Genomic DNA, 18,123 nt, shown 5'->3' on the forward strand with positions numbered 1-18,123 from the left:
TATAGTTTTATCACCATGACTCTGGCACTGCGAAACTATTTCTACAAAGCAGAGTCACACTGTGCCCTGCACATCTGGGGTCCATTCTGGGACGCAGAGCTGTAAATGTGGTTAGGGACTGTGACGCCCCCCACTGTGTAGGAGCAGGACCAGCCTAAAGAAGCCAAATACCCCTTTCTGTGGAGGAAAAAACAACTGTGCCTCCTTCAGCTTTCGATAAAACGTTTAGTCTTTGGAAAAAAAAAAAAAATCCTTCCTCAAAAATGGCACGTAATGCTCCCTTGTCTATGGATGTTACTGTATATTAATGAATAAGGAAATCAGTCCCATTTACATGGACCCCTTCCATTGTTTGAAATCATAACATCATTTAGAACCTTTCTATCATAACTGTTAGGGATGCTGCTGCTTCTTGGCTGGGGGGCCTAAGACAGGGCTGCTCAGTGAGGGGTTTGAAACTAGCAGTGCCAGCATCACCTGGGAGCTTGTTAGCATCAAAGGATCTCAGACCCCACTCCAGGTCTGCTCTATCACCACCTGTCTCCTCCGGTGACTCGTCTGCACTTTTATGTCTGAGAAGCACTGGTCAAAATCAGTGTTTCTGAAACTTCCCTTTGAGTAAGAATTACTTGTAGTGCTTATACAACATATACAGTTTCCAAGGGTCATCCCATAGCACTGCTTCAGAAAGTCTGGGATCAGATATAATTTTGGTTAAATGAGATAATGAAATTAATGTGACGTAGATGAGGCCTGACACACAGAAGGCAAAGAACAAACTCTAAGCCCTCCTGTCATCACCACTACAAGTAGGGTTGCCAGATTTAGCAAATAAAGCCACATGATGCCCAGTTAAATTTGAATCTCAGGTAAGCAAATAATTTATATACGTAAGTATATACCAAATATTGCATGAGACATACTTATATTAAAATATGATTTCTTTGTTATTTATCTCAAATTCAAATTTAACTGGCCATTCGGTATCCCTAACTACACTTGACTTTGGAATATCTGGGGCAGGGGAGCTGGTGGTAGATACGACTGGAAAAATAGATTAGGCCCAGACTGTGGAGAGCTTGAATGCCATTCTAAGGAGTTTAAATCAATCTATACTTAATATTTTTGAGCAGGGACATGATGTGACCCAAGCCCTCCACCCGCTACTGCTAGGAATGATCAGAAGACAAGGCAAGTGGGATACAGGGACAAGAATCTCCATCCCAAAGACCCTTTAGGAAGAGAGACTAGAGGATTGTAGTCATAGCTAGTGATCATGTCATGAAGAATAAAGAAGTTAAGAATTCCAAAATCTTAAATTTATTTTGTATTAATTCTAAACTCTTAAATTATTTATTTATACCCTGCCCTGACCCATAAAAATAATTTAAACCAGCTACTTGACTCTTCTTTTTGAGGGAATAGCTGGTGCACAGCTGAGCCCTAGCCTTATTTACAGAGAGCTATTTGCAATTGGAGAGAAAAGATATCTAGTAACCCAGCAAAAGCCAAATTTCCAATGCCCTTCCAATGTCTACTCTGTCAGAACCCAGAATTTGGTTTCTGGACGTTCCAAATACCTGGTGCAAAGCTCAGTTGTAAAATCAATCAATTCTCCTAATCACAGTCTATTTGCTCTTATTTCCCATAATTCTTTTTTTTAATTGAAGTATAGTTAATTTACAATGTTGTGTTAGTTTCAAGTGTATAGCAAAGTGATTCAGTTATATATATATATATATATATATATTCTTTTCCAGATTTTTTCCATTATAGGTTATTACAAGATATTGAATATAGTTCCCTGTGCTATATAGTTGGTCCTTGTCATTTAGCTATTTTATATATAGTAGTTTGTATCTGTTAATCCCAAACTCCTAATTTATCTCTCTCCTGGCCTAACACCTAACCCCTTTGGTATCCATAAATTTGTTTTCCATGTCTGTGAGTCTATTTCTGTTTTGTAAATAATTTGTATCTTTTTTTTTAGATTCCACATATGAGTGATATCATATGATATTTGTCTTTCTCTCTCTGACTTACTTCACTGAATATGATACTCTCCAGGTCCATCCATATTGCTGCACATGGCATTACTTCATTCTTTTTTATGGCCAACTAACACATAATTCTTAATAACCTCGCTATCTAGCTTCCTAATCCACAGCACAGAAACATCAGGAGATGAATTAAAGACAGATAAAATGGCAACAGTGACAGGGTAACAGAAGGGGGTAAATAAAAAACAAAGTATAAGGAATAAAAACGAACATCCTGTATCATCAGGAAGCATTTAAATGATATATGATAAATTTAGATATCATGTAAAACACTTTGATTTCCATTTTAAAAAAACAGGCTTAAACACGAAGCGCTTTGATTTTTGAAGAGGTAAGCTTTGTACCAGGTATTTGGAATGTCCAGAAGAGGTAAGCTATTTTATTTACCAAAAATAAACACCTCACTTCTCAAAAAAGTTACATAAGTGAAGCGACACTTTTTAATCTAATGATTATGTATCTGACTCCAGGTGAACTAAAAATTGCCCCCAGAATGTTTTAGGTTTTGTTTGTTTCCCCCCTGATTTTTAAGTAGCCTAGTTGATCCACCCCAAATCCCTCCCTACATTCTTAAGTATTTCCCAGGAGGCTCAACAGAAATTCAGCAGCCCAGAATGTTCTTACATGAGAGGCCATTACAGCCAACTCCATGCCAGAATTTCTCAGGAATCCCTCAGGAAAAAAGCTACAGGGCGCAGCTGCTACTGACAAAGAATGGGGGGCCCATCAGGCCCTGATTCCTGTGAAGCTGCAAGAATCATGGCAGGAAAAGCTGTTCTGTTATTGCATTTTTTAAAAAAGTCTTTATTGAATTTGTTACAATATTGCTTCTTTTTTATGTTTTTCGGCTGCAAGGCATGTGGGATCTTAGCTCCCCGACCAGGGATCGAACCGGCACTCCCTGCATTGGAAGGCAAAGTCTTAGCCACTGGACCACCAGGGAAGTCCCTGTTATTGCATTTTTATCTGTATAGGACTCACAGCCAGTTCCAGCATCTCCTCAAACACAGGAGACAGGTGAACTCCATCTATCTCTGAGGATGACTGGGCACACCTCCAAATGACTTCTTTCCTCCTGTTTTCTTTTTTTCCCTTTTTGTATTGTGTTAAAATTTATATAACATACGATTTGCCATTTTAACTATGTTTAAGTGTACACCTCGGTGGCATTAACTACATTCACGATGCCATGCAGCCATCACCACCACCTATTTCCAAACTCTTTCATCACTCCAAACAGAAACTCTGTAACCATTAACCATTATCTCCCCATTCCCCTCTCCTTGTAGCGCCTGGTAATTCCAATCTACTTCCTGTCTCTATGAATTGGCCGATTCTAGATAATTCATATAAGTGGAATCACACAATCTTTTGTCCTTTTGTGACTGGCTTATTTACCTAGCATGTTTTCAAGGTTCATCCATGTTGTAGCATGTATCAGAACTTAATTCTTTTCCTTCTTAAAATTTCTTTTTTGGCTTACTTTTTACGTGGTTTTTCTTGTTTTATTTTTTCTTATCATCCAATTTCTTTATCATCCCTCCTTCCAATTTTGGACATCACTAACCACCACGCAGCTTCCTCCTGTCCGTCCATTTCCCTCTTTAACATAACAAGGGGGAGATGCTGACTCCACCTTAAGGTGGAATCTTCTTTACACATTAGTTCGATCACTGTCAGGAAGCATCGGGCTGGAGAGACAGTAGCTTGCTTCTCACAGAGAGTGTAACACAACGTGTTCTCATGGTCCACCTGAATTCCTAGGAGAAGATTTCTTCGTGTGGTAGAAGTATCTTTGCTACGCCAACCTGAATGGGCCTACAGAAGCCAAGGATGGTCCCTGAGTGCTGGGAGGAAGGTTCAAACAGAAGGCCACAGAGGTAAATTAGATTCTTGAATCTGGAGGTGAAAGCACCCTCCCCAATCCTCTCCCAAATATGCCCATGTCCTGCTCTCCCCCTCCTGACAATGGTACATCTCCCAGGAGGGGAGGAGAGCTCCCTTGGGTAGATTTGATTTTATGTAGTCGTTGGAAAGGGTAAAAGGACCCCGTGCTAAAATCTTGCTTGGGAGCTTAAACTTGACCTCTCACCATCAGTTCTCTCCTCTCTCTGATGGGCATGTTATGTTCATATAAACTGTGCCGTTATGTCACATGGTGTCAGCATTTTCGCAGAAAAGGGGGCACACAGATTTCATTCTCACTTTGCTTCACACAAATCCCTCCCAAGGCCTAAGATAGTCTTGGTAATGATTTTACTTAAAACTACTTTTTCTCTTCTCTTTGGACATTGTAAATACCTAAATTTAAATACCAAAAGCTATCGGGAACATAATTTATTTTGTGTATTGATCTTTGGTAATTCAAACGCTACAGAAATATTCCCCAAATGCCTGTTTCTCCGAAAAACAGCAACAAATCTTTGTCTCTTAGAAGAAAGCTGTGATCCAGCACTTACTTCAAAGCACCTTATTAACATCCCACACGAGGCAGAGCAATTCCAACTTTCACATCTTCCCAACTTCACCAAGTGCACACTGAATGCTAAGCAGCCCCTTGAACTTCCCCTCTGCGAGCTTGAGCCTATGCTAGGTACCTAAACAGAACTCCTCTCCCAGGCACTAACTGAGGGTGTATGGAGATGCCCTGCAAAAGTGCCTGAGGTGAGGCTCGGTCCTGCTCTCTGTGAGCGCTTCCCCGGGCCTCAGGAGAGAAGCTGCTCTCCTTCCCTCCCTTTCCACGATGTGGCTGGGCCGACGTGATGGTACAGATGGGCTCTGACCACTCTACCAAGCCCCCGCCTGGCCACAGTGCAGGGTGGGGGGCTCTTACATGTGGGCGAGAACTCCCTCATCAGTGGCATAACTAGCAGGTCCACTGTCCTAAAGCAGAGCCTTCTCTCTTTCTTTTAATGGTAATTATATCGATGTCAGTTATTGAGGATAATGGTGCAAAGTTTCCAGAGGAGACTGCGTGAACGCAAACCTGAGACAGGCAGACAAAGTGGGCAAAGCATGAAGCCCGTTGCATGCTCGATTCCCCAACGCCCAAGGGAACCCCATCCTGTCCTCCATGCAAGGACCCTCCTTTGGGGGCTGAAGGGCGGCACGTCTTTGATATGCCCACTCCCCTAATTTTTGCTCTGCTCCTTGCCCTTGAGATGCCAGAAACACAGGTTAGGGCTGGAAGGAAAACCTAGCTATGATCATGATCAGATGAGATCTGGAAATTCCCCCCCCCCATCCCCCCGGCCCCCAGCCCCCATGTCCTGGGGTTCTGGGCCTCAGAGCTTCCCAGATCTCCACCCAGAGTCTCTGGAGCACCAGCCTGTCTCCAAAGGATGCAAAGAGGAGGCTATGCTCTCTCTCTCTCAGCTCAACACAGCGGGCAGGCCAGTGACTCTACAGAAGCCAAGCACCTCCCAGTCCTGCTGAGCCAAACACAAGCCCCAGGTGGACGGGACTCGACCACACTGTTGAAGGGGTTTCCACCCCATTCCTTTGAGAGAAACCTCCTGGTTTCAGATTTTGGAATGAATGAAATAGGAACCTTAAGACAATGAAACCTATGATTGATGGAAGTTGTAAATGTCGTTTCCTGTTTGTTTTTTTTTCCAAAAAAATAAACCTCAGCAACTTCTGGGCCACCAATACACACATGCTCCCTGGTTAGGAGTGGGACTGAAGCCCCCTGATGGAAGCATTTTTCATAGCCCTAAGTCCATGCTAGGTCCATTCTCTCCAACCCTATCGTTCTGAGGCATTAAAAGGCAGTCCCTCATTTCTCAACATTTCCCAAATATTTTAAGCTAGTTTGACAGTTTGACACATGATGTGCTAAAATAAACCTCCTACTAATCTGAGTGTGCTTAACATCCAGCAACTGTAACTGCTTATGTGAACGTCTATAGAGTTATATTTGCACTTTATTTTTTAAAATAAATTTATTTATTTATTCTTTTGGCTGCATTGGGTCTTCGTTGCTGCACGCGGGCTTTCTCTAGTTGTGGGGAGCGGGGGCTACTCTTCGTTGCGGTGCGTGGGCTTCTCATTGCGGTGACTTCTCTCTTTTTTCATTTATTCATTCATTCATTCATTTACTTATTGACTTACTTATTATTTTTGACTACATTGGGTTTTTGTTGTTGCACACAGGTTTTCTCTAGTTGCGGCGAGCAGGGGCTACTCTTTGTTGCAGTGCGCGGGCTTCTCATTGCAGTGGCTTCTCTTGTTGCGGAGCACGGGCTCTAGGCGCGTGGGCTTCGTACTTGCAGCACGTGGCTCAGTAGTGGTGGCTCGTGGGCTCTAGAGCGCAGGATCAGTAGTTGTGGCGCACAGGCTTAGTTGCTCCGTGGCATGTGGGATCTTCCCAGGTCAGGGCTCAGACCCATGTCCCCTGCATTGGCAGGTGAATTCTTAACCACTGTGCCACCAGGGAATCCCTATATTTGCACTTTAGTTATACTTTCCCCTTGATCATTTTTACTCCTTTGAATATTCTGAATCTGCCCTAAGTTCTTGGAGGGGTAAGACCATGGTTTCTTATCTCCCTTCTCCTTTGTATCTCCTGAGGTTCCTCACTACCTAATGTTGATCCCCAAGTAACAGAGCCTCCAGGCGCAAAAGGCACCTCTGTGTGACTGAGAAAAGGTGCTCATCTGGGTGGATGAATGACAAAAGGAACCTCTTTGGAGTAGAAGAATTAGAAAGTCAACCCTTCCTCCAGGCAGGTGGAAAGAGCCCCAGCCTGGGTGAGTGGCTTGGTGAGTAGAGGAGGGCTGGATTCCAGCCCCTTCATCACCAGCCTGGTGTCTTTGTGCAGGTCACAACCTGCACAACTGTACATGGCAGCCCCACAAATTAAGCTGGCTATGGAAAGTACTTTCATTAGGATTTGCAACAGTTTTCTCAGCTGTCAGCTTCTCTTTTTCCAGACTCTGTCTTGAGAGTAAAAAAACAAATTTAATGGTAGAAATAAGCATATTCGAATATTGAGAAATATTTGCTCATTCCTAACATGCACAAGAAGACTGCATTTTTTTTCATTGTGGTAAAGTATTCATAAAATTTATCATCTTCACCATCTTTAACAGAGAGATGTGAAAATAATTTAAGGAACATTACATTTTATTTTTAAGCAAATTCCTTACATGTAAATTTTTTAATGGGAAGAAGTCATTGTTTGCCGATCATTTTGTATTTGATTACAGACCTTAGTTTTGAAACTGAAGGTAAGAACAATAACCAAGGACCTCTTTTACTTTTCCTCTCACAACCTTAAAGACCAATAAGAAATTTCAAAGTGTAAGATAAGAATGTCAGTTTGCAAATACGTGGGTTGGGAATACGTACATCAGCAATTCATCAGACTAATGCTTCAAGATGAATGTAATCAAATCGTTTCCTACTCTCTGAAGCATTCTGCAGAAAACTTAAGTCCTATAAAAGCCCTTGTTATGTGAGAATATTGAGACATTAGATTTCCCGTGAAAAGGTGCAGTTGCATCTTGGTGTTTAGAATTCAAACCTACAAGTCTGTATTATTTGTATTTGGCTTGATCCAGTTATTGGATGATTCACAATTCTGATTGCCTTATTTAAACCAAAGTCCACAATTAACAGATTCCCTAATCCGATGACACATCACCAAGTTCTCCAGTGTCTTCACTGTGAATGCCAGACTGAATTAGGATATGTAAAGCCAGTACTCCCAGTGGATCAGAATCCTCACCCAGGAATAATCTAGGACATAGCGATATAGGGGCTCAGGATGCAAGAATCAGCCTTCAGGTTCAAAGCTGTATTGTGGGAAATCCCCCAGGGACCATCCGGGTGACAGAGGGCAGGTACTATCACGCTTTCACAGTCCCAGAACGTACTTATTGGTGAGTTTCAGGAATGCAACACAGAGTTTCTGTTCACTCCTCTCCTGTAGACTCCTTGGATGGAGGAATCTTTTCAGGTTACTTAGTCCGACTCCATTCGGATGTCAGAAACCTCTCTTCTCCCAGAAGCATGTGAAAGACCCAAGGGAATAAGACACAGGAGTATAATGGCAATGAATTATTGAGTCTTCTTTTCCCATTTGCAATAATGAATCCAAATAAGGTTTTGTTAGTTTTGGTGGAAGGATGTTCTCTCTGAGTCAATAATACGTTTTTAATTCCAATTAGGATCACTATGACAGCAAGAGGCTAAACAGAGCCAGAGGGCGCACTCACAACAGAGATCAAACCTCCCTCCAAGATACAGAGGCAGACGTAGAGAACAATGGGATTGGGCAGGCTGCAGAGCTGCTGATCCTGAAACCTACAGCGTACACTTTTAGGGTACAAAGCTACAGGTTTTAAGAGCACACCTAGATGCCAAACGATTAAAATCTTAGAATAAAGCTAAAAGAGGAAAAACTCTGCATCACTCTTTGTTACCAGCTTGGATATATGCTGGTCCCCTGGCAGCACTGGGCAGGGGTGATACACACCTGGAAAGAGGCTAAGTACACAGGGAGGAAGTCACTGCACTTTGCTGGCAGTCTAGTGGTCAACCACTGTCAGTGGGACTTAAAAAAGGGGATCTCAGAAACGTGAAGCTTTCTTCCCCCCACAAATACAGACATCTAGATATAAAGCAGCTAGAAATCCCAGCAAACTTGTTCTTGTTTTGTTAATAGCTAAAGGAATAAGGGACCATATGGAGGGATGGAGAAAGAAATTAGGTTTGAGTTCAAGTCATATCCATCCAGCCCAGCCTTCAAGGAAACTACCCTTTCTATAAGTGGTAAATGAAAATTAAAGAGAGAGAGAGAGAGAGAGAGAGAGAGAGAGAGAGAGAGGGAGAGAGAATTCTGTATGTTCTAAGGAATTCCACACCATCCAAGTAAAAACTATAAAAAGAGGTTAAAAGACATGCTTAAAGGCTTACCAGAGATCTTTTTTTTTTCTGTTTTATTTACTATCGTATCTCTAGAGTTTAAAACAGTGCTTGTCACATAGTAGGTGATGTAAAAGACCCAAGGAAATAAGACCCAGGAATATAATGGCAATAAATTATTGAGTCTTCTTTAATTTTAATTCTTTTTTTCAAAAAATTTTTGTTGAATGAACGCTACAGTTGTCAATGGGAGATAAAGGAATGCCAAAGAGTCTGCCTTGAAATGATTGATAGCAAAATATTGAGTAAAGTGAAAATCACTGCTCCACTCCTAGCCAGAAATATATCATAAACTCACAAAAATCTGTATTTATTCTAGAATTATTTAGAAATATTTTAAAAACTTTCAAGAGCTTCCAAAAATGAAAAAAAAAGGTCAAGTAAAATTCCATACATACAAATATACTCTTCTTAATGCTTTAAATGTTCTTGGTCTAGCTCTGCTTTTGCCCAATATGCCAATCAAATCTAGCCATTATTGTAGATGTTTTAAAGGAAAACTAGTATGTACTGCAGATGGGATATTTCTCTGGGAAACCCAGGTGATGACCCAAGTAGGCCCCCCAGGGTGATAGCTACTTCCTCCCAATCCTGGTCTGGACCTTGGTTCTACATGTTCAGAAACCGGGCATGTCAGCACACCAAGGAGAGATCTGTCTCTCAGAAGCAGACTCCCAATAGTCAACCTCACCATAGACTGATGGAAAAAGCCCAGTTAGTAAAAACAAAAAACCACAGAATTGCCAAGAAGACTGGCATCCTTTGGGAAGCACATTCCTGATGGGCAAATTCTAGAGAGCTAAACTTGAAGTCTTCATGTTACTTTGGAGCATAGAGTTAGAACAAGAGGTCTTAGCTACAGGATTCATACCTTCACGAACTCTAGGCCAACACTGCCTAATGCAGCCTTCACTACGATAGGAATACATGTAGCCCTCAAACCAGACAGGTTAAATCCTTTGGTCAGGAGACCCCAACCCCAAGCAGCATTTAGAAGGGCATTGCCAACATCTGTATCTATGACTTTCCCTTTTGTGTTCCCCCGTTACTGTTGAATTCCCATTCAAAACAACACATTTTAATTTAGATATGTCTAGACCTTCAATGGGGTCTTAAAGTGTTAATGATCTCAAAGACTGTCATTCATTCATTCAACAAATATTTGTTGAGATCCTACCATGTACCAGGCACTGATCTGGGCAGGGAGAATACAATAGTGAATAACACACAAAACCCCCTGGTCCCAAGGGGCTTACATTCCTTCTCTTTAACTTCTGCTACTCTGCCTCTTTAAGATGACTTTGCACTATGGGCTGATTGTATAGGTTAATTCTCCAAGGCAATCAAATCTCTCACTTGTGACTGCTGCCATTATGTGCTTCCTATAAATACAAAAAACAGGTGGTATCTTCTATGAGGGTTTTAGAAAAGGGAGAAAGATGTGTAAGTTCATCAGGTGATTACACTACTGGAGTCCAGAAACAAAAAGTGAATTTCTAGGTCATTGCTTGAGATACCAGAGTGACACAGTCTTGCCAATCATTGAGAGCCTTGTATTCTTCCAGGAGCAAACCCAATCAAGAGGATTTTAAATAAAAATATTAGAGAACTGGAAAGGAGCGTGGGATTAGGAGTTGTTCTATATGCGTGTGTTCTATAGTCTGTCTCAGCTAATACCGAGCCACGGGCTAGGCAAGTCACCCGAACTCCCTAGGTCTCCTACCCTCTTCTTTAAGACGACAGGGTTTGCCTCCATCACTAAGGCACCAACACCTGGAATATACCATGATCTCCCCTGATAACAGGAACCAAGCCTTATTCATCTCAGTTTCCTTACAGGGCCTTGGGCCATGACCACTCCATAAATACTGCTTTATCAAACACTGAACCTACTGTAATACCAGTGTGGCAGCTGAAGTCACTGATATTCCAGAAGATACCTTTAAACATTGTGTTGTTGCTGTTTGGCTATGGAATCCTTTATTCACATAAACTGCAGAAGTAGGAGATGAATCTGAGTCTGCTCTGGTGATGCAGGTCCCGTCACCACCCCCTCCCCTACTCCATCTACCTCCAAAGAGGGCTACACAGAACCAAAGTGTCTAAATGAACATATACATCAAATTTAAAAGTGTCCCCATGCAGGTGAATTTATTTCTGGCTATCATATTTGGGGGCCAAAAGATTCTCCAACACCTTGCTAAACTGACAGGTACCTTCATTTGGCCATTTTCCGCCTTCTGTTTAGCTGTGTTCTCCATGGTTCGCCTCCCTCTGCAGACTCCCTCGTCTATCCTCTGGTCCTGACTACTCTCCTACCCATCAGAGCAACACCCTCCCAATGGACCTCATCAGTATCCCCACGTGCTCTGTCTTCTCTGTCTTCAATCTCAGTTGCCCATACCAATGCCCGCCCAGCCTCTCAAGCCCAACCCCTTGGATGTCATCCTCAACTCTCTACTTACCATCTTTCTCGTTCACCAAATCTTGCCATGTCTCTTTTAGAAACATTTCCCTATTCTTACCCTGTTAACTGATTTAGTTCAAGAGTCTACTATTTTTTTGCCTGCACTTTCTTGTTAGCCTCCTAACTGACTTTCATGCCTCTAACAGTTATTATAGCAACTATCATTTATTAGGGTTTTCTACATATTAGGTACTTTGCTAAAAGCTATACACACATTCTCTCATTTGATCCTCCCAATCTAATTGAGTATTCTTATTCCCGGTGTACAGATGTGAGGCACAGAGAAATGTCCATTACTTGCAAATCATCACACGTAAAGTAAGTAGCAGAGACTTAGATTTCATGTCCATTTGACTTTATAAGACTCTTTCCCATCTAATTCACTTCCCACACTGCTGCCAGAGGTGGTTCTCTAAACCACAGGTCTGATGATGCCATCTTGCATACTACAGAATAAAACCCAAACCCCTTGTCTTGGTATTAAGGTCTTTCACGATTTGCCCCACAACTTGACCTTGTCTGCCCCAACAAGATCTGCCTGTCATGGCGAACTCCCCACAATCCCCCACAAAGTTCAGATCCTTTGACAACTTTAACATCTTCCTGGAATGCCATTCTCCCTCTTTTCTGCCTGGTAAACTCTTATTTATTCCTCAAAACGCTATTTAAACATCATTTCCTAGATTAATTTTTTACCACTTCCCAAAGGAATTCCTCTGTGATCCTAGAGCACTGTGCTCAATAACTCTGTCATGGAAAAAACATAATGTACTTACACTGATCTCTTCACAAGGTACTTATACCCCTGGAAAAAAAAGTTCCTGGATGACACAGATCACAATATAGTCATCAGAATATCTCCTGATGTACCTTGTCAGGTATCTGGCTCACAGTTGGTGCTCAACTAATACTTATCGAATGAAATGGGCTTGCTATTTCCATTTTGCTTAACTCCTTTCACTTTTTTTTTTTTTTTTTTTTTTTTTTTTTTTTTGCAGTACGCGGGCTTCTCACTGTTGTGGCCTCTCCCGCTGCGGAGCACAGGCTCCGGACGCGCAGGCTCAGCGGCCATGGCCACTCCGCGGCATGTGGGATCTTCCCGGACCGGGGCACGAACCCGTGTCCCCTGCATCGGCAGGCGGACTCTCAACAACTGCGCCACCAGGGAAGCCCTCCTTTCACTTTTTAATCCTACAGTAATCTGGCTTTGTCCCGACTACACTACCAAAACTCATCCTGAAAATCACCAGGCCATGTGGAAATTAGGCATTATAGTTGATAAATGATAGAAGGAACACTTAGATGATGTTTAGTTACCATTGAGTTCAGGCTTAGTTCCCACTATGCTTTGGTTAAGGATATATTATGTTCCATCTATTTTGTACTAGTCAATGCTTGGCCATGATAATGTTTTAATTCCTAAAAATTACTAAGCTTTGTGATCCCCATCCAGAAAGCAGGCAGACCAAAAATGATCAGGCTCCCTGCTTCACTAGGCGGGTCTCAGGAGGCAACAGCCCCCTCTGAAGGAAGAGCACAAGGAAAGAGCAGCCAGTGAGGTGCTTGCTGTGCTCTGATGGGCGAGAGCTGCCTTGGGGCTGATACCGCCACACATCCTTCCTGCCTGGGGCTTTCCTTAGAACCCACCCTGCCCCGCTCAACTACTCTTAGAGGAACTAAGATGTGGTCAGAGAGGGCTCGCTCACACTGCATCAGCGGTGAGGCACAGCACTATGAAGGGAGAATGCTTGATGCCTGTGCGACCCTGCGACAGGGGCTGGGAATCTGGAGGATATACTGTCACTTCACTCGATACACACAGCTCTTCCCTTAAAAAGACTTCCTAGCCCGGCACACCGTGTCCGTTTGAAGAACTATTAGTAGCAGCCAAAACCTTCTTAACATGCCAGGCCTGAGGAGCCCGTTTCAATCTTTACGACAAGACTGGGCAGCACCTAAGACTCGCACATCCCTTCCTTCTTCCAGCAACTTGCGGACCTCCTCTCTCTCCTGGATGCTTCTTTACAGCCTCCTTGAGGACATTTTCCTCACCACCAGTCCCACAAGCAGTATCTGGCAGGAAGCCGCCCTCTCCCTGGTTAAGGTCGTGGGCAGTTTCATCTGAAATGAGATGGCCCTCAAAATGCTCGGCACCTTAGCCCAAATGGGCGGTGGCCCACTGGGCGCTCTTCTTCGGTTGCTCGCCCCCCCAAATCTCAAAGTGATGAGTCTAAAACTAAACCTTTCTTCTTTCGCCCTCATGCTGAAACCTATACTCCGCATTACCTAACTTGATGGATCGCCTTCCTTTCAGAAACTGCCCTCTTCCTCCCCCTTCCAAACTAACCAATGACCAGATCCTTGCTGACTCGACCCCTGGACCAGCTCTCCAATCCACACCTTCCTTCCACTGCCTTAGTCAGGTCTGTACCCCTTACGTGGGCTCCCAGCCTGAAGTCTCTTTATTTACACTTCCCTTCTGGTTATTGATACTTGCTTCCTTGTCCTGGCGGTGTGCAGACATCTGTCGTTTCTCCGTGCTGAACTATGACTTCCTTGGATACGCAAACCCTCTTTTGTTTTTGTTTTTTGTCCTGTTATCCCCTGTGGTAACATTGTGATTTGCACATAATAAATTCTCAATAAACAGACTTTGGCAATAGAAAATGGATCATCTTAAAGGGATGGTACTTATGCCCCCAAAGGACAGCTCATTAGATAATTAATTAAATATTTGCTCTAACCTCTTCCCAGCCCGATCAACAATGTTACATATGCACACAGGCCATATGCACAGACACATGCACACAAGGTATGCCCTTGACTACCTGGAAGTCAATCTTCTAGCAAACACAAAGAGAGGAGCTATCTCCCCAAAAATTAAAACATAAATTGGTTAGCATTTTTCATTCCTAGTTTTCCTTGAGGGAAATGACACAGTGCTTAGTGGCAAATGAGAAATTATTTTGCAAATTTATCTCCTCCCAAGGCTACCAAACATGGGTCATGCATCTTCCTCTCTTGCATTTTGATCCCACTGCTATGACTTAGTGTGGTAATTATATTACAAAGCTATTATCCGATGAAATGAAAATGGCAAAACAATTTACATGCTTGTCTAAAAAGGACTCCATTAGAATGCAATTATAAGTGAAATTATAACGCAAATTAATTGAAATGCGAGTCTGGAAGGCACAGTTAGGAGACCATTAAAATGCTTCTGTGGAGGACTCCCAACATGGAGTGAAACCACACATTCCTGGGGCCACATTTTTAATTCACTAAAGCAGGCAACATTTACGAAGAGATGAAAATATCTGCGCTCCTATTGTTCCCCAGCATTATCTACACTTGTGCATGCCACGTGGGAGTGTGCAGCACCATCAGGGTTTATGGGTTTATGGGAAAGACTGACAGGAGCCCCGCATGTGATACTGCACTTCCATTCAGCACAGAGAAGATAAAGGGCAAGCTCAGCTTAGATTTTTCTGAAATGCTTCCAATACAAAAGCTAGGATCATAACATGAAAAGTTTGCTACTCTAAATTTAAGCCTGCAAGTATTGAATATTTGTGTAGCTGTATTCCTAACTATCTGTCTTCTTAAAACATTCTGCTGATATATTCCATTAGCAAAATCATGATAAATATTTTGACTCCGAGGCTTACAGTGGGTAGACCTGCTCACCAAGGAAAAAACAATAAACAAAATACAGTGCTACGTATGAAACAGATATGCTGAAATGATCAATCTGACAAATAACTAAGGACCCTCCTCTGAACCATGATTTGCATTTTGATAGTTGAACACACAAATGAATCTAACAGCAAAAGCCACGCAATCAATATACGTCCCCACTCCCTCCCCTTCACCCCTCCTGGCTTCTACGGATCCATCTCTTCCAGGTACGAAATTAAAGAAACAAATGCCTAAGTCAGACAGAGAAAGACAAGTATCACATGATATCACTTATATGCAGAATCTAAAAAATTAATACAGATGAACTTATTTACGAAACAGAAACTCACAGACAGACTCACAGACTCACAGACATAGCAAACAAACTTACTGTCACCAAAGGAGAAAGGGGGGGAAGGGATGAATTAGGAGTTTGGGATGAAAATATACACACTACTATATATAAAATAGATATACAACAAGGACCTAATGTATAGCACAGGGAACTATACTCAATATTTTGTAATAACCTATAATGGAAAAGAATCTAAAAAAGATATATAGGTATAACAATCATTTCGCTGTATACCTGCAACTAACACATTGTAAATCAACTATATTTCAATAAAAATTTTTTAAAAATAAAATTTTATAATGAATATTTAAAAATAAAAAAAGAAACAAATGCTAGGAGTGGATCATATAAGAGAAACAAGATGTAAATCCTGTCTCATGCATGATTCTCTCTCTTATGTTGTCATAGAGCAGGTAAGTAGATGACATTTAATTTTTTTTACACAGAAAAATTCTCAGCATCAATAATTGTAACATTACTTAATAGAGTTACTAAACTACAAAAAGATTTGTATGCTTTGGTTTTTCAAACTTTAGTTTTAAAAAGTCCCTTGGAAACAGAGACACCAAGTATTCTTTCTTTCCTTCACAGACTCTGAAACACATAAAGGTTTAATATGCACATAAACATGTTCTCTGGGGTGAGCTGAGCAAAAGGGGTTTGAAAGGCCTCATGACTTAATGTACCAAGTGTTTGACGTGGACCTTAAGCTTTGGGGATAGTCTGCTGTGCACATGTTTCTTGGCCTTCTTATTTTCACTCCCATAGGCAAGTGGGAATGTTCACTACAGCTGTGTAACAATATGAACCTTGAGTGCATGGTAACTTTAAAACAAAAATCAAACCTGCTCTCTAGATATTTTATAGAGAGATCATATAATTTAACACATATAATTTAAATATTAATATGATTTGAAATCGATTTTTAAGTCCTATGAGGAAAGGAAGTTTTTCCAGTGTAGGCAAAAAGGTACAAACTTGGAAAAGGAAAAAGTCATCTAGAGACAATTCTGTAAGTAAAGGTAACTGAAAAAAACCAACAAGCAAACATACACATAGATTATAGAAAAAATAAAAATTGTTAGAGTCTCGAAATTATTTAAACCATAATGTTATAGATAAATTTGAAATTTGATATCACATTAGTCAGAGTTTTATAGAATTAACCTCTGTATTTAGAAAAGTGTCAGATAAGTTTCATATAATGGCTTTGGAAGTTAATAAAGGAGAAACTAATGCAACATTTGTAATAGTGTAAGTTAAAATGTATTGCTCTAACTTACTTCAAAATGCATAAAAATAAAAGTGGGATTGATGGATAGATAGACAGATAGATGGATGGCTAGGTGATAAAGAAAATACAGTAAATCTTAACTAGAGAATCTGGGTGGTGGATATATATGGGCATCACTGTACCATTCTTTTGATTCCTTTGCATGTTTAAAATTTTTCAAGTGTTGGAAAAAATGCAGGGCTCCATACGAAAAGTATTTATTCTATTTGTTAACTGTCCTCAACAAATAAAGCAGTTTCAGAATGTGCCTCTCTGACATGATGCACTCACCTAGCCATCCGGATCCCGAATCTGGTATGCACAGGTCTGTCTCAGCGCTGGGCAAAACAAAGCCCACGACAAACACCTCCACGCCATCTGCCATCAGGGCCATGCCCAGGACAAAGAAAAGGGCCCACTGGAAGCGGCCGTGACCACACTCTTGGATTATCAGCTCATACTGCTGGGCTAGTTCTTCCTCGTCAGCTCTCCTCTCTGATTCCAGCTCCTGGCGGTCCTTGTACTCATTGCCCTTGGGCTGCCCCACTGCCACAATGCTGTCTTTCCCTTGGTTCATGTTGGGGATGCCCTGATACTCCCCTTCGTAGATTTCATCATCTTCATCGTGACCCTCAGTTGCTTCACTGGAGCCTTCATCATCATTGGCCTCCCCATTATAGGTTTCTCCTGGTGGGTAATAGTCATCATCCTCTTCCTCGTCTTGGAACCGACTGTAGGACCTCTGGGTGTATTCATCCTGGGCCCGGTCCACTGCTTGATTCACCTTCTTTACAGTCTGTTTCTTCACCTCTCTGGCAATGTCCTTGGCACCCTTCATCAGTGAAGTCCTATCCTTATAGGAGTCTTCCATCTTACCTCAACTGATGGCCAATGAGAAGATGGGAATTTTTTCACAGACTCTGGTCAGTGGTTCAGTCCTGACAGCATCATCCACTTTGGGTTCAAAATGGAACTGCAAGAGAAGAAAAACCACAGAAGATATTTTTAATTTTTTTCCATGTCTTTTTCACCATCTAATTCTTGGTCTCTTTTCACTGGTCCCATAGACTAAGACACAGAATTCACTTTTCCTTTCTTTTGAGCACTCAGTTTGCTGGTTCTCTGCTCAAGTGAGATCAGAACTTGGAGTATTTAGGGTTTTTACTATTAGTATTATTGTTTTTAAGGAACTCTGTCTCCTGGGTAAGTTTGCATAGAACGCACAAGCATTCCCCTGAAAATACAACGGAATATCTTAACACCTTTATAAGTACACCAACTTATTTCGAAAGTGCTAGAAAGACAGACCCTGACGGAGACAAGTAATATTGCTCACAGATACATACATACGCTGCAAAGG

At 41.7% G+C, this 18,123-nt stretch overlaps 1 protein-coding gene across 1 annotated transcript in view; it reads right to left on the reverse strand.

Moving 5' to 3' along the window:
* SV2C (synaptic vesicle glycoprotein 2C) overlaps positions 1-17,634 on the reverse strand; it is a gene marked incomplete at both ends in the record, with an annotated part of 177,709 nt that extends 160,075 nt beyond the window's left edge. Inside the window, one exon of the mRNA XM_082837229.1 lies at positions 17,051-17,634. Within this exon, the coding sequence (XP_082693355.1) occupies positions 17,051-17,634 (584 nt within the window). The remainder of the gene's footprint in view (positions 1-17,050) is intronic.
* Between the last annotated feature and the right edge of the window lie 489 nt (positions 17,635-18,123).

The sequence above is a fragment of the Leucopleurus acutus genome, assembly GCF_964270905.1.
Source record: "Leucopleurus acutus genome assembly, chromosome: 3".
NCBI lineage: Eukaryota > Metazoa > Chordata > Mammalia > Artiodactyla > Delphinidae > Leucopleurus > Leucopleurus acutus.